Source organism: Dendropsophus ebraccatus, chromosome 5, assembly GCF_027789765.1.
Source record: "Dendropsophus ebraccatus isolate aDenEbr1 chromosome 5, aDenEbr1.pat, whole genome shotgun sequence".
NCBI lineage: Eukaryota > Metazoa > Chordata > Amphibia > Anura > Hylidae > Dendropsophus > Dendropsophus ebraccatus.
Window position 1 is genome coordinate 70,010,997 of NC_091458.1, and position 18,109 is coordinate 70,029,105.

An 18,109-nucleotide genomic window follows, 5' to 3' on the forward strand; every position below is an offset into this window, starting at 1 on the left:
GCAACTCTGTACCCACAATCTGATCCCCCCAAACCACCTGTACCTTCGGATATCTGCATTTCCAACATCCTGAGGTTCGCTAGGCAGGTGATGCAGCTATTGTCCTAAAAAAACACTTTTAAACTTGCAGTCCGTGCCAAAGGGGAGTATTTTTGCCCTAACTTTGCACCACCCCTCCATCCCTCCTCCCCACCCTCTTCATCATTAGGAATGCCACTGGAACATTTTCTACATGCTGAACACTGCACAGGTGCTTAAAGAAGCAGTTAACTTTTTTTTTTCGCACCCCCCCCCCCCCCCCCCCCCCGCCGGGTAGCCGCTGTCATGTATACTTACAGAAGATGATCGGTGTCCCGTTCCCATCGGTCAGTTCCCGTCCCGCGGTGCCGTTCAAATCGGGCGTGCTCACGTCCGCCGGCTGCTGCGAGTCCTCTTCTCTCACCAGTGATTATACGCCGGAAGTCACTCGCTTCCATGCATTCGCTATGGAAGCGCGTGACTTCCGGTGTTCAAATTACAAGGGAGAGAAGAGGAGTCACAGCGCCAGCGGACGTGAGCGCGCCCGATTTGAACGGCATCGCGGGACGGGAACGGGACACCGATCATCTTCTGTAAGTATACATGACAGCGGCTACCCGGGGGGGGGCGAAAAAAAAACAAAAAACTGAACTGCTTCTTTAACGATCCAGCCCATGTTCAGTATTCACACGAATAGGAGACAATCTGACTGGAGCATTCCTAATGATGAGGAGGGTGGGCAGGAGGGACAGAGAGGTTGTGCCAGCCTAATGCATACGCAATCTAAACCCCCGACCGTTTGTCACGGGGCTGCCAGTTTAAAAGTTGTTTTTTAGGACAATAACTGCATCACCTGCCGAACAGACTGCAGGACAGATCTTGGATTAAAAGCAGCTATCCGAAGGTACAAGCGGTTTGGGGGACAGATTGTGGGCACAGAATCGCTTTAAAGAAGCAGTTCAGTTTTTTTTTTTTTCGCCCCCTCCCCGGGTAGCCGCTGTCATGTATACTTACAGAAGATGATCGGTGTCCCGTTCCCGTCGGTCAGTTCCCGTCCCGCGGTGCCGTTCAAATCGGCCGCGCTCACGTCCGCCGGCGCTGTGACTCCTCTTCTCTCCCTTGTAATTTGAACGCCGGAAGTCACGCGCTTCCATAGCGAATGCATGGGAGCGAGTGACTTGCGGCGCATAATCACTGGTGAGAGAAGAGGATTTGCAGCAGCCGGCGGACGTGAGCGCGCCCTATTTGAACGGCACCGCGGGACGGGAACTGACCGACAGGAACGGGACAACGATCATCTTCTGTAAGTATACATGACAGCGGCTACCCGGGGGGGGCGAAAAAAAAAAGTGAACTGCTTCTTTAAAGTGAATCTATCAGCTGCAATTCATGTTCATGGAGACTCATGGTACCTTTCATAAATCTGCCTGTGTTTCCAGAACATAGAAAAACACTTTTAGGGCAGCTTTACACACAACAGATTGCAGCTGAAATCTCTAGTTGATCGGCTGGGTGCCGACAGTGTTTGGTGCTTGTACTACAGGTAGAATGCAGTCAGTAGCAGGTGGGTTTGTTCCCTTTGTAGCTATGTCAACAGGGTAAATAACCCCCACCTAGGCCATTCTGACACTCACTGGGTCCCAGATGATCTCCATTTCCTCATCCAGCTGGAAATGCTGTTTATCCATTCACTGACTGCAGTAGTGACCCACTAGTGATTGGTATAGGCGGCATTTTTCATCTGTTAAGATGGGACCAGGAAGTGGAGATCAGCTGGGAACCCCAATGGCAGCTGTTGAGGATGAGTGTGTCCTTATTTTATTTTTAATATAGTCTGACCCCCTTTAAAAAATATATATACATATATATATTTATCCTGCTAGACCACCCTTTTAACTATGGTAACTGCTAATTGAATGAAATGGCTGTAATTTCAATAATGTTTAGATCTGCGGGCGACACTTGAAGGGCCTTGTCATTAAGGTCATTATCTTAAGCAATGTATGTGCTATAGAAATGTTGGCTTGCTCATAAGCTGTGACTGATCCTCTCAGTTGGCAGACTGTCTTTTTGTTTGCCTTTTATCATATGAATGATGAGTTTGTTAAAACTCCCACATCATTGAAACCATATTATTTAGTGATAAAAAATCATTATTGTAGCTGGTGTTGTAGCATGCACACAAGCCTTGCTGCCTGCCATGGCAACTGTCTGAAACAATGACAATTATTCTAAAGAACTGCAAGAGTGCTCTCTTTTTTTAACCCTTAGTGGCTAGACAAATTCTAAAAGTTCCATTTTTATTTTTCTGTCCACATAGCAGTATAAAGGCTTGTTTTTTTTAGGATGGGTTGTAGTCTTCAAAGGAGAAGTTAGGCTGAAAATATTATTAAAGTATTGTATTGCCCCCAAAAGTTATACAAATCACCAATATACACTTATTACGGGAAATGCTTATAAAGTGCTTTTTTCTCTGCACTTACTACTGCATCAAGGCTTCACTTCCTGGATAAAATGGTGATGTCACAACCAGACTCCCAGAGCTGTGTGGGCTGTGGCTGCTGGAGAGGATGATGGCAGAGGGATGCTCAGTGTCCCTCCTGTGCCCTGTGTCCCTCAGTGTCCCTCTGCCATCATCCTCTTCAGCAGCCACAGCCCACACAGCTCTGGGAGTCGGGACGTGATATCACCATTTTATCCAGAAAGTGAAGCCTTGATGCAGTAGTAGGTGCAGGGAAAAAAGCACTTCATAAGCATTTCCCGTAAAAAGTGTATATTGGTGATTTATATAACTTTTGGGGGCCAATACAATACTTTAATAAAAATTTTCTCCAGACTTCTCCTTTAATGGCTCTGTTTTTGGGTACATATAATTCCTGCCTTTTGAGGGGTACAGCATATTGATTACCTATTTTGAAATGGAGGGGGCTTGCAAAGAAAACTGCGCTTGAACATAAATATGTTGATCATATTGTTCAGGTTGTTTCAGTTTAGGGATATTTATTATGGAAATCTGCATATTTTTAAACTGTTTTAGCTCCATTCTTTTTTACTGAAACATTAGATTTTTTCAAAACTTTTTTCCTCCTCCTTATTTTTCCCCTGTATTTTGCACTGGCATATAGAAATATATTTGTAATAACCAATACATTATACCAGAAAATCTTCTCATTCAGTACAGCCTGTGATCACGGTCAGGCAAGGTTCACACGTATTACAGTATTTGCCCCTCATCAGACATTATCTTCTGGTGGAGTTATTTTCTTGTTCTGGCAGACAGGTGACTCTAAAATAATGTGTGGGACATAAATGTCTAGTTAAAAAAATTGTTTGGTACTTCTCCTAGGAACACAGTAAAGAAGAACTGAAAGCCTGGAAGATTGTGCGTGTCAGTGAAGATTTTCGAGTGATTGCCCTGGGGCTGCCAGTCCCAAAATATTCTGGCAACCCTCTTGATCCACCGCTGCGCTCCAGGTTTCAAGCCAGAGATATTTATTACCTGCCATTTAAGGTAAAGCGTTTTAATAATTTTTGGCAGCTTTAGGCAAGTATTTTTCCATAAGTTGTTTAAATAGTAACAGAATCATTGCTGCTGTGGAGAAGCAGTATATAGTTTTTGTTTAGAATGTTACTGATAAAACTTTTCTTCAGTATTTAACAGACTTCTAAGAAGACATCTAAGAAGTCGTGTTTTGCCGCTAGCAGCCACACAGCACTCCTGTAGTAGTACAATGCACAAAATTTATTAGCCATGTTATTATGAGGGGTACTCCCATGTTAGAAATTTATGACATATGCTATAGAGTATAAAGTGCAAGGAGAAGGCAGGCACTATTGAAGATATAGAGGTGCTGCTTACTATAGACACACAGTATCAAATACATAGAATTCACAAGAGGAAGAATTAGGATATATAAAAAGAAAGTACTCTCCAATGTTATGCAGAATGATCATTTAGTAAATCTTTATTGTAAATACCAAATGTCCCACAGGTAAAAGCAGGCATGTTCAGCTTTCTCTGTGATCCTGCCCACCACATTTCACTCTCTGCCAGCATCTGTTGTAGACATAGCTGCAAGCACCCAAGGGATTGGATCCTGTATCATTCAGGCATATGTGGCATATTTTGTGGATGTATAGAATTCAACACAAAAAGAGGGTTTGGGAGAGAGCACCCCAACATATTAAAAAAACTAAAAACACCAAATTGCCACATGCAAAGCCAGTCCATGAAATAGCCTAAAGCAATCTAAAAAACGTAAAAACAACCATGAGGACTATCCTTTACATATATTTCCCCAAGCACGTAGCTCAATGGTTGTAACTCAACTCACAAGTGCTGTACTAATAGTCCAGGGCACACATATAGGATTTGGATTCACTTTGAAGTGCAACATTAATTTGTTAAAAGTGCTTACTAAGAATAATAAATAAATGAACACTAGAAAACAAGCAGAGAAATTATATCACTAAAGGCTTTCTATGGTATAGTGTAATAGTTCCTGAGTTATGCTGTAAAATAAAGAAAATACTAAAAGGGCGTGGATCATGGATCATTTTTTTGTTTCTGAAATACTTTTCTGCAAATTAGCAAATTTGGTGATCCGAGGGTGGACCCAAGCCTCTGGCACACCGCTACTCCCACCTTAAATATCTATGAGAGGCTCTGTTGCTGGCATTGGTCCTGACCCAGCCCAATCCCACAGTTGCACAGTATTCCATAGGAAGAGATGTATTTAGGGTTCCAGCAATTATTACACTATACCACAAAGTCTGTATAGATATTGGTACAGTAGCCCATTTGCCTGTTTAGGTATTAGTGGATATAAAAAAAAAGATAAAAGGTGTAGCACATTAGTCATTTCACATGCTGGCTGCTTGGATGGCATGATGAATTTCTTTTTAGACAGCCTTTTGGAAGATTTTTGTGCAACCTTCCAAAGAGTAATTTCTCTCATGATAAATGACACAGGGATTGTGACCTTTAGTAATAGTGCGCTGTATGTAGCCAGTTAATTTCTGCCATCAAGTGAAGATTAAAGAGGGATGCCACAATCCTGACAATTCATACTGTTACTTTTGGAATAAGTAATTGATATTGGGTTTTTTTTTCTTTTCTTTTTACTCAAACAGGATCAGCTGCAGCTACTATATACAGTTGGACCAAATGTTCCTGCTGAAAGGTAAATTAATACGCCATTAAACAAATTTTCACAGTAATTATTTTCTTTTTATGTCATAATGTTTAAAATGTTATAAAACATTGATATTTTATTATGCTTCTTATATTTATTTATTTTTCATGGCTTATTCCTCAAATGTGTCATAATGGCAACTTGTCACCTATTAACACAATGGGTGATAAGTGATCAATGGTGGATTAACCCCTGTGATTCCATTGATTATGAGGATGGGTGCCCCTGTGTGAATGGAATGGAAGCTCACTATGGCAATAAACCAGTACAGTGCTTAGCTCAGTGCAGCATTGCCATCGTGTATGAGTGGAGTGGCAATGTGCATACTTGACCATTGCTGCATTCAAACTTTTTTTAGAATGAATGTAGGAGTGCTGTTAATCTATTCCTGTGCCATTTTTATTTGTTGATTTTTCTTTTAAGGTACTTTACATTGCCATCAGTGAGAGCGTGGCATTCCCAAGGTGGTTTCTGACCTACTTAAAGACTAATTATTAGTGATATGAGCTAATTTCTTTAGAAAGAATATACACAGCTATTATATATCTAAAATGGAGCATTGCATAATTCATTTATAAGGCAACTTCAAACAATTTTTAAGCACTGCTTTATATCTGCTTTAGAATGTCTTTTCTGTGCACTGTAACACATTATATTTTTTATTTATGCTCTACTTATTAGACAGGTACTGCTTCTAAAGTATGTTTACGTCACATGTCCCTGTGTTATCATTCTCCTCTTACAAAATGAGAGGACTGAGGTCTTTTCTGATCTTTAGACAGATCCTTGGGACCTATGCGCAGAAGGGGCCCTCAGGCCACTGGACAGTTGCATGCAAGGTTTTAACTGAACTTCTTGAGTATGTTCACTTGTACTATATTAGCTGTAGATTCAATGATAAAATCCACAGCAGAAATTCCACAGCACGCAGCAGCCTGGTGGCCTCTTATAGCACCTGGATGTTGAGGAGGAAGGTATGTGTCTTACTATGTGTCCTCCTCGGCGCTGATCCTGCGCTTTTAGTAGGTGTAATCTTCAGCCTGGTGCACTGTTAGGAGCACTGTCCCGCCCCCACAGCATCATCCCGCCTGCTCCTTCTAATGGATAATCAATGGAGCAGACTGGCCGGATGACTCTGTGGGGCAGGGCAGTGCTCCTAACCATGCTCCTGGCCAAAGATTACATCGACTAACAGCAGGGGAATGGCACCGAGGAAATAGGTAAGACATATACCTTCCTCCTCAGTGTCCCGGGTGCTATAGGGGGCTATCAGCAGGTTAGATTAATCTAACCTGCTGATAGTTCCTCTTTAAAGTGGAAGACTGCATCCTCCAATTGCTTTTATGTAAAAGGGGTCTCATTAAAATAAGCTTCAAATATTGCAGCGCAGTAAAGAAAGTTGAAATATCACTAGGTGCACGCCTCACCGGACTAGACCACCGATCCGTCTGTACATCCAATGAATGGGAGGAGACAGCACTTACAAAAAAATGTGTATTTTAATTCCACACAGCAAGAGATGTTTTGGCTCATAAGCCGAAACGTCACGTGCTGTGTGGAAAAAAATACAGTTAGTTTTTTTTTTTTTTTGGAAATGCTGTCTCCTTGCATACATTGGATGTTACCATTAAAATAAGCTGACCATAGGTCATTCCATTGTTAAGACCCCAACAAACAGTTGTAATTTGTAATGCACAGGCAGTTTGCTTTTTCAAGAGAAAGCGGCAGAAGCTAATATTATGTCTGGTTGCATGGTGCCGTAACACAGTATTTTAAATCTACGTTTCCTAACAAGGCAGGTCTTGGATTTAAAGGATTTTTCTCATTAAGGGCAGTCCTTTTCTAACTGTGTTATTTGGACATATAGATAAATACTCAACTGGGTTTACCCATTATGAGTCAGAACTGAGCACTCATCTGGTAGACCCAGTCTGCCAATACCTTACATGGGTGTCCATTCCAGGCATGGAACAGGGATGTGGGATCTGCCACAGCAGCTTCCTTTTACAAAGTACTTGTCTTCCTGAGAGAACTCCTGTGACTTGTGACACACTTGAAGTTAACCTTCATAATATTGTGGGCTCCATTGAGTTTTGAAAGTGTTGTATTTTCTCTTTATTAGGGATAATCTTAAGTTTTGATTCTCAAGGGCACTCCATTGTGTAGAAGAAAGAACATATCAAGTGTATGTTGTATATTAAATATTGATTCCCAAAAACAGCATCTTTCTCCCAAGATATCTCACGGATATTAATTAAATACATGCAGCAACCAGACCCAAAGACCCTCTCGCCTCAAGTAGAGCCAGACAATGTGATTTCATATTATGTTCTATGTTATGTTATGATACACAAGCAATTGTAGGATTTTGTAACACTGATAAAAAAACAACTTTTCTCTTTCAGAATTTCTCAGCTCCTGTCGTTTGCTACAACTCTGTGCTCTCTTGAATCCGCTACCCTTGGGCTTCCAGATTTCCCAGCAGACAATTTGGCAGCAGCCATTGGCATTTTGGTAAACTGCTTGCTTTGGTAGAATTTCAAAGTTGATTAAATAATTAATCTAAATGTTGTATTTATGCATAATGAATATTTTCGTTTGCTGAAATCTGCTGCATGACAATTACAGGTAATAAAACACATTTACGACCAGGGCTGTGGAGTCGGAGTTTTGGCTGGAATCGAAAAAAAAATCTACCGACTCTGTTTTTTGTTTTTGTTTTTTAAATCTTTCAACATTTTATAATTGAGTTTTTATAAATATTTATAAATGTTCCTCATTAATATGGTTTATGTTCTATCAATCTAAGCCCCTTATTTATAACAACCAGAAAAAACACTTTCCTACATAAATTTAGTTACACAGGGTGAAGCATTTCCTTAATATATCAGTAATAATGCACTCTCCCTACTAGATAAGGGTTGTTTAAGAAAAGTTGTCGGTCACTATTTGGCAGTTTGTTTCCGAGCTGGAAGAGTCCATTGTGTGGGGGGAGATCTGTGCTGTTCCCTTCCTGGATGCTGCATGATTGTATATGAGTAGCAGTGTAATATGAAGATATCCTGTGTAATAGAAGGAGGAGAAGCCATAAGTAGTGTAGCAGTAACCTCTGTCCTCAGTGTAGTGTTTTCTCTCTGGGAGAAGATTGTGAGTTTTTTTTCAGTGTGCTATAGCTGCAGCAGGCTGTGTGTGTGCGCGTGCGCGTGCGTGCACTATGACTGCAGCAGGCTGTGTGTGTGCTATGGCTGCAGCAGGCTGTGTGTGTATGTGTGCAGCAGGCTGTGTGTGTGTGTGTGTGTCATGGCTGCAGCAGGCTGCGTGTGTGTTTGAGAGAGAGAGAGGAAGCCCCCACTGGTCTCCCGATCATGTGGTGTCACAGCCCCACTCAGAAATGCCCGCTCAGCCAATCAGTTGGTGAGGCGGGACACAGCAGTAGTCAATGACTGGCAGAGCCAGTAGTACCTGTGGGCTATAGGGGCGTATCAGCAGGTTAGGTGCCTCTAATCTGCTGATAGTTTCCCTTTAAATATATATTTCTATATTATAAAATCTATTCATTCTGGCAGTTTTTACTCTGGCCACTAAACCTAATATTAAGCTTATAATTCTACAAACTGCTGACACTGTTAGATAGTTGTTAGGTCAAGTATATATATGCTACTTTTATTTACCTGTCTGCGCTTCCGAAACATAGTAAAATGCTTTTATGCTTTGGTGCAAAGTGTCCAAGATTCCTTCCCAAGCTCCTGAAGTGCTGAAGGCTATAATGCATACCCCCCAAATCTGTCTCTGCTTGGTTGACTTTCAGGGCGCAGCCTCCACATTTTGTTTCTGCGCTGTGAATATGAATTTTGCGCAATTACAAGAATTTCAAGCAGGGATCAGCTTCCCACTGCCTCTGTATTACTTGAATGACCATTTGTTAGGCTGCATGCTATTGTACATCTTACCTGTAGTGGTTACTGTAGGAGAAAGGAATAGCTGACAACATAATCGGTGGCAGCTCCTCCGGTTGTGCAAACCACATTTAGCGTGTAATCTAGGAAAATGCCTCTTATTTTAGTTAGTAAAAAGATGGTAGACTAAGTGGATTATATTCCGTCTAACAGTTTTTTTTGTTGTTTTAAGAAAGAGGCCACATTTTCATTGTGTAATGTTTTTCACATAGGCTGACATAGGCTGGCTGCATAGAATTTTTGATTTATGAATGAAATTAATGAATTTACATAGCCTGAGATTGCCCACAGCCATTACATATGATGCTGAGCAGCTTTGCTGGTGGAATTGTTATGATACTAGCTATTCATTTCAGATGTTTTATGCAGAGTTAATGGTATGCCTAAAAATACATCTGTAAGTATTTAACAGAACACATTCCTTGTTAAAGCGTTACAGCTACTCGTGTTTATGTAATGAATTCTATAAATACACTGCTTTGACTTTATGGCGATCGGGGACATGTCTGGCTTTCCAGGAATACCACCCAGCTGTACTCTCTGTGAACTCAGAACATAGTGTTTTAGTCTAAAACAGCTCATGTCATTGCACTTTAAATGGTGAAATGGGGCCTCTTACATCACCTCTGTGCCATTCTGTATATTAGACTAAATCCTAATGCGTTTTTTCTTTTTATAACTGAAGAATGTGTTCCCCATGATGTCGTCCCAGCAAGTCATTGAGAGACTATATCCTTATACTGTTATATTGGGAAAAGAAGGCAGAACTGCTGTGGAGGACACATTAAAGGTAATTTTCTGCAATGGAATCATAGCCTGCACTATTCTAAAATATAAACTTTTTTATTGCATAGCTATTGTCATTACTTTTAGTTAAAGTGTTATTCTTACCATAGACATTTCCGTATGATACACAAGATGTGCCAGAAGTGTCTGATAGGTACAGATCCCATTTCTGGGACCCATCCCACTTGGTGCAGAGTTGGTTCTTTAAAAATTTTCTGCTCATTGGTGTTTTTGGATCTGGGAACTTTACCCTCACTTACCAGATTTACTAATATATATATATATAGAGATAATTACAGCTTCTCCCCCTTCCCATTATTCTATTACCAGTATTACACCATATTGTGACCATATAGTGGTTAGTACCAGTTCTCTAAAGTCACTTAGTAGCCCTTCTCTGTGGTTACAGTACAGTTTCATCCTATGACTCATCTTAGCATCTTCTTGGCACCCTAACCTTTTCCTTACCCCTGTGTAAACTCCGCTACATTAGTGGCCCTAACTATTATATAGTTTCCCTTGGTGCCTCTCATGATAGTGCCCTCTTTAACCCACACATTAAAGGGGTTATCCAGCACTACAAAAACATGCCCACTTTCTTCCAGAGAGAGCACCGCTCTGGTCTCTAGTTTGGGTGGGGTTTGCCACTTTGTTCCATTGAAGTGAATGGAGCTTAATTGCAAACCACACCTGACCTGGAGACAAGAGTTGTGTTGTCTCTGGAAGCAAGTGACCATGTTTTTGTAGCGCTAGATAACCCCTTTAAGGGTACAAACACACACACCGTATACGCAGCGTATTTTCTGCTGCGATATGCAACAGATACACATGTGTCTTTACACCATAGTCTGACTCTCCTTCCATTAAAAGGTGTGGCCTTGGAATACATTTTTTTTTATATTTTGGGGTTGTGTGAAAAAAAAATACTGACCTTTCTGGAGGTCCCCTCTCAGCTGCTGCTTTTACACTCTTGGTCCCCTGCTTGTCCCACACCAGTTTCTCTTTTGGCCAGACTGGGACGCGCCTTTTAGTGACAACATTGCGCTGCCTACTCTGGGACATTGATGTCCTCAGCTGCTCCCTATACTTTGTATGCTGTGGGTGTGAAGTAACCTGCAGCTTCCAAGAACAAGTATGTGGAAAAGGAGCCAGTGGTTTGCTGCTCCATAATAATTATCAACTATGTTTGTGCCCTAAGGATGCAGATTCTATTAAAAGTGATGCAGCTGGTGCCACTGGCACCCTTTATTTCCTGTCTGGCCTAGTCCTGATTGCACTCCCTGGTACCACCAAGGCGCTATTTTTATATCTGGTATATTGATTATTCCTACATGGACTCTAATGAACTACACAAACTATATACAATGGCAAAATGCTTTGCACAGCTCTTTACATTTAATAAATCCATACTCACACAAGCAATGAGGATTGTACATGAAATATTAGCTAATATGTCTACTTTAGGTGAGTGCTGTACAGTCAGAAGATGATTTGTATGTTCTACCAGTGTCTTATGACTCAGTACTTCCGTGAACACTTGCAAAAGCTGTCAGTAAAGTGAATGTTAAGGTGCCACAAAAAGTTCCAGAACGTACACTAATAGATGCAGATGAATACCCAAGAGATCCAATCAGTGGGGTCCGTTGTGTGTTCTGTCTGGTGTTCGTTTATTCTGCAGAATTTGAGCAGACAAATAAATGACTGCTTGTAGGATTAGTTTGTCCATTCACATCCAACAAAATAAATGGAACTTCCCTGAATAGAGCCCTGTCGGAATGGTGAACCTACCTAAGACCAATTATCATTTAACTTGGTATATATATATATATATATATATATATATATATATATATATATATATATATATGTGTGTGTGTGTGTGTGTGTATGTTTGCTTTATTTACCCTATAGTCTTTCTATATACTAGAAGGGAGGTTGTGGATCATCACCCAGTGCCGTGAAATGTTGGGTAAAGTGAGCTTGGTAAAATGTCCATGAATATCTGATATTTTGAGATTTTGCTTCTGTAATATTGAGCCATGTTTTACAGAGATTTGAGATCCTGGATGCAGAAAAGTCTCCTGTTCCGCTGAAAATTGTGAAAGTGGAGCCAGCTGAGAGTGCTGATAACCCCCAGGCTTTAGTTCACATGCAGACTAGTGGCAAGGACATCACATTACAGGTGAAGCATCATCGCATTTTTTGTAATATATAAAATGTTATGTGGCATTATTGGAGACATTTTACAGCTGTGTGTCAGCAGCAGCAGATACGCAGCAGATTTGATGGAGCAGATTTGATGCTGTGTTCAGTTATTTAGATCCAATCTGCTGCGTATCGCAGCAGTTAATACACTGCGTATGCGGTGTGTGTGTGTGTACCCTTATAAGAAGTTAGACAATGTGATTTACATGTCATTTACACACTACAATGTTATACATTGGCACTTTTCTTTTTTTCATTTTATTTCACCATATAAACAGTGGGGTCCTACATCTGTTCTAGACATCAGCCGTGATAGCATTATGTGTAATCTGGCCTAGGTAAAAATGATGGGTAAAACTGTATGTTATTCCTCTTACAGGTGGCTGCAGGTACTCAGCCAGTTCAGCTACATTCCGGATCGTCCCAGTTCATTAGAACCAGTACACATGATCAGCTATTGGCTGAGATGATGCAGTCCCACATGGTTAAGGACATGTGCCTGATTGGAGGAAAGGTACATTCTATTTGATTTTATCATCATATGTCATTTGCCTGCCCTTGATCCAGACTGATGAGCTGTGCAGCATTGTAGAAGAAGAGACAAAAGCAGTCATTTCATATCCACTCCTTAAATGTTGAATCTAATAATACGGAGAAATGTTTTTCCTGTGTCTTTTGTTGTCTTAGTTGTCTATAGCAGACCTGTGTGTATAATCTACATAAATAGAATCTATATAAATATATCTGCTAGAACCTTAGACTCTATAAGAGACAGCCTATACATATTTGTCTTTTTACAAGCTGCAGGTTTTTGATCATCCTATTACTTATGATATCATTTCTGCCTTTCAGGGATGTGGTAAAACTGTCATTGCTAAAGAATTTGCCAATATGCTTGGTTACGAGGTTGAGCCAGTCATGTTATACCAGGTAATTTTACATGTAATGAAGTGTGTATGGTCTGCTGTTATGTTCCCACACAGTATTACGTTTTGTATTTTAAGCAGTTTTTTCCATCAGGCTATGTTCCCACACGTTTTTTTTGTTTTTTTTGCAGTTTACAGCTCATAGGCAAACTTAAATTCCTCATTTTTCAGGGAGTGATAAAGCATTACAGTGAAATATACTAACTTTTAAATTGTTGTCAGACATGTGGAAGTTTAAAGATCTAGGTCTCACACTGATTGCTTGGGTGAAGCATGCAGCAGCTGACTGATTAGCTCGATTACAGTTTATGGAGTTAATCCATTGGATGTAGCAGCTGGCCAGGGAGTGACTTGCTTGCATGCTTCACCTCATGCTTATCCCAGGCATGCTTACATGTTACTGTAGATTTACCAACCATCTCTGCTGAACGTTTGTTCCAAGCGTTTACTACTCTTTCAGTAAAATAATAATTTCTCACGTTGCTTCTGATCTTTCTTCCAACCAGCCTTAGATTGTGTCCCCTTGTTCTTGTGTTTAGTTTTTTGTTTTTTACTAACATCATGTGTATGTGTTGTTCAGGGCAGCAGAATTCTTTTCAGTAAAGTAGATGTTGTTGGTTATAAAGGCCATTAACTGAAAGCATTTTATAGAAATAAAGATTATTTTTAGTTACACTGGAATATTGTACTGAAGGAGGAGGGTCACTGAACAATTGTATGAAGCCCAAGCAAACAAGCTCATTAAAGCAAAGCACACAGAGACATAACACATCTCAGCATGAAAGGGTTTGTGCTTCTTATTTCACACGAAAATAGACTGAGTAATGTGCCATAATGAGCCCAAAATACATGGGTACGGATGGTGACCTTTAAGTCAAGGTGTGTAATGAAAAAGTAGCAAGAATAGCTGAAGTGCATTTAATCAATTAACCAGGGGTAATTTTGCACCTATAAGAAGACGATACAGGTTCAAGCTGCTTTAGGGGACAAAATATTTTCTTACCAATCCAGAAGCCTATAATGTGGTGTGTTTTTTTTGCCATATTTAAGCATTGTGAGAAATGTTTAGAAATTAACCCCTTGCCTCTTCAGCCTGTTTTGGCCTTAATGCCCAGGGCCTATTTTTCAAATCTGACCTTTCTCTATGTAGTGATAACTCTGCAATGCTTTTAACTATGGCGGTTATATTGCGGATTGTTTTTCCGTGACATATTCCTCTGTATGTTTGTGGTATATTTTGGTTCATACACTAAGTTATTTTTTGTAAAAAAAAAAAACACATTTGCGCAAAAATTAGAAAAATTTACATTTCTTTATTTTCAAAACTCTTTTCCTAAGAAAGATAGTCATATCACATAAACTAATTATTACTGCAACATCTACAACATGTCTGCTTTATGGTGATACCATTTGGTGAATGTCCTTTTACTTGTTAGGATGTTAGAGGACTTTGAAATTTTACAGCGATTTTTCAAATTTTCATGAAAATTTCAGCTCTGATTTTATTAGGGACCAGTTCAGTTCTGAAGTGGATTTGTGGGGCCTGTATGTTAGTTACCCCCATAAATCCTTCCACTGTAAAAACTGCACCCCTCAAAGTATTCAAAGTAACATTTCATAAGTTTATTAACCCTTTAGGTGTTTTGCAGAAATTTAAAGAGGACCTATCACCCCCGGTGACGGGGTGACAGGCTCCTGACCCCTCGTTAGAGCCCCCTATACTCACCTAATCCCGCCGGGTCCGGCTTCTGGAGATGGTCGGGTCACGGAGATATCAGCGCCCGAAGCCCGGCATGACAGGAGAGTCCAGCGCTCCGTCATTCTCTATGAGCGTTGGACTCATCTGAGGAGCGCGCGTGCCGGGCTTCGGACGCCGATATCTCTGCGACCCGACCATCTCCAGAAGCCGGACCCGGCAGGATTAGGTGAGTATAGGGTGCTCTAAAGTGGGGTCGGGAGCCTGTCACCCCGGCACGGGGGGTGACAGGTTCCCTTTAAGCAAGTTAGAGGGAAAATTTTAATTTTTTATTATTTTGGCAGATATTCTATTTTAATTATTTTTTTCCTGTAACACAGCAAATACTAACTGAGAAATACAACTCACTATTTATTCCCCTTATTTCAGTGTTTCTAGATATCCCCCATATGTGGCCACAGTGCGTCACCTGACTCAACCACAGGCTGCAGACATGACAGAGACCTGGTGAATTTTGGGGCCTTTTATAATTTCAGGGTTTTTTTTAGCCATTAAACCATGTCACGGAGGCCTTGTGGTGCCACAATATTTTTGTTAGACGAGTTGACGTTTCCATCGGTACCATTCTGAGGGACATGTGACACCCTAATAACTTTTTATTAAATTTTTTATGAGGTGGTATGAATAAAAACACAATTCAGCAGCTGTTTTTCACCATTTTTTTGTACGCCGTTTACTATTACATTTAACATGTTATCGTTATTCGTCAGGTTGGTACAATTAGTGATATCCATTTTATATAGCTTTTGTTATAGTGTATGGCATTTATGCTTTAAAAACTGTTTGTGTCTTGCATATTGTAAGGGCTGTAATATTTTTATTGTTTTGCCAATGGAGTTATGTGAGGGCGTTTTTTCTTGCGGCATAAACTGACGTTTTTAGTTGTACAATTTTCATTTTTATTAGTTTTTTATTAATTGTTTTTGTGGTGTTAATCGGGCGGGATAATGTAACGGGTTAATAGATGGGGGTCACCAACTGCGGTCCCCATCAGCTCCGGTCCGCGTCTTTGGTTATTCTTCACTTCTGGATTCCTTTGTAATGAATGGGAGAGAAAAGGCTACTGGCACGCGTGCGTGACAGCAGCCTTTTCATTGGCTGGAACGCTTCACATGGCTTCCAGCTTGCTCAGCCAATCCGGGTGGAGGGGGAGAGGCGGAACAGCTGCAGAAAGCTGATCAACACACATTACAAAGTTGTATAACTTTGTAATGTTTGTTAATTTGGGGGAAATTGTCCTTTATTTTTAATTTTTGGGGGTAGTGATTTCTGACAGCCTTGAAATGAGTCACCAGTGCAACCAGGCGGTGGGGAAAGCATATCGTATGCTGGTCTGTATAGCTAAAAATGGTGAAGGGTGTCAAGCATAAAACATATCAGGAAAGACTTAAGGATTTGAATCTGTATAGTCTGGAGGAAAGAAGGGAAAGGGGGGACATGATCGAGAGTAAGTTAAAGGACTAAATAAGGTTCAGAAGGGAAGTGTTTTTAGAAAAAAATCAGAAAAAATTAGAAGCTATGTGAGAAAATATTACTTTACTGAATAGTAGATGCTTCGAACAGACTTTCAGCAGATGTGGTTGGTAAATCTACATTAACAGAATGTAAACCTGCCTGGAATAAACATATATCTATCCTAAGATAATAAGAATAGAAATAATGAAAGGGCAGACTAGATGGACCCAGTGGTCTTTTTCTGATGACAATCTGCTATGTTTCAAAATTTTTGTTAATAGTTTACAGATCTTTCAGCGTTTGTGCACATTGTCTCTTCAGAATTGCGATGATTCCTTTACTAGAGTATATGAACTATCCTAATTGCGATCATGACTATCATGCTCGTTCTCAATTGTTTATTATTAATCAGAGGAAACAAAAAATCGCTTTGTCTAATAGGACACTTAGTCTAAAGACTGGCAGCTGCCGTTCCAATATTCCGAAATTATCATATAGTCTGCAATTCACATTACATGGTCTACATTACATAAAGGTCATGATGACAGTGCCAGACCCGTCGAACAGCAGCTGTGCTCGAAAGACCCCTAATATCCCCTATTACGTTAAAGGGGTTATCCAGATTTAGAAAAACATAACTTCTTTTTCCAAAAACAGCAGCACACCTGTCCCCAGTTTCTGTGGTATTGCAGCTCAGTCTCATTGACATGGAAAGAGCTGAGTTGTAATACCACAAACAACCTGAGGACAATGGTGATGCTGTTTTTGAAAGAAAGCATCTGTTTTTCTAATCCTGCATAACCCCTTTAAATAGGGTTATGTCCCCTTTCTGAATTAGTTTATTTTGTGTTTGTACAAAGGATGTACTTTATAGGCTGCTTGTTTGATGGCAACTCATTGTCCACAAGTACTGTAGTTATAGTAGCCTTCCCTCTGAAGCCCAGCACTGTGGATTCAGAATAATAGGGCATTAGTGCAATTGAAGGGGCAGGGTAACAACAATTAATTCATTTGGAGTATATTTATACTACGTGTCTTTATTGCATGTTATTCATATTCATGAAAATCTTAGAGCAAAGGATTGGATTTAACAGTACTCAGTTTTTCTTGTTAGAATTACTTACCTAAGTGCATGTGAATTGACTTGTGCAGGACATGACAGCCAGGGACTTGCTGCAGCAGAGATACACACTTCCTAATGGGGACACTGCCTGGAGGCAATCTCCTCTTGTCATGGCGGCATTAGAAGGGAAGCTTGTTATTCTTGATGGTATCCATCGTGTCAACCCTGGAACACTAGCTATTCTTCAGAGGTTAGTAGCCATAGGATACTTGATAGACTTAAAAAACCTTTGTTATGACCCAGAAGTAGTAAAACATATTCAAAAGACTGCAGTCTCATGCTGCTCTATTTAAAGCAGATTTTTCTAGTTCCTGTCTCAGGACGCCATAGAATAGACGGGGAAATATTGAACTGTTGGATGTATTGTTTTTAATCATTCGATTCAGAATTTTTATGTCTCATAAAGAAAGTTTTAGAGTTCCACTTCCTCCACTCACACACTGCTGAATAAGCAGGAATACATTGCAGGGCTTTCGATTACTCTGTGTGGGTGGCTGAATCCGGACTCCGAAGCTGTCTTTATGAGTCCTGACAGTAGCTAAACAGCTTGTTACATAAAAATAGATTCACATACATTGATCGTGATTGGCAGCTTTCTCTTAGTCCACAATAATACAAAGAGGCTCTCAACCACATGGGCTTGCAGCTCACAAATAAGCTTGTTGCTCCGCACACTCATTTACTTAGTG

The 18,109-nt window shown here is 40.4% G+C and overlaps 1 protein-coding gene across 3 annotated transcripts in view; it reads left to right on the forward strand.

Moving 5' to 3' along the window:
• Positions 1-18,109, forward strand: part of VWA8 (von Willebrand factor A domain containing 8) — a 192,216-nt gene that overhangs the window by 39,959 nt on the left and 134,148 nt on the right. For all 3 annotated transcript variants that reach the window (XM_069970562.1, XM_069970561.1, XM_069970563.1), the window contains exons 7-14: positions 3,365-3,529; positions 5,152-5,201; positions 7,619-7,727; positions 9,855-9,959; positions 12,006-12,137; positions 12,540-12,674; positions 13,013-13,090; positions 17,450-17,610. In XM_069970562.1, coding sequence (XP_069826663.1) covers positions 3,365-3,529; positions 5,152-5,201; positions 7,619-7,727; positions 9,855-9,959; positions 12,006-12,137; positions 12,540-12,674; positions 13,013-13,090; positions 17,450-17,610 — 935 coding nt within the window. The remainder of the gene's footprint in view (positions 1-3,364; positions 3,530-5,151; positions 5,202-7,618; positions 7,728-9,854; positions 9,960-12,005; positions 12,138-12,539; positions 12,675-13,012; positions 13,091-17,449; positions 17,611-18,109) is intronic.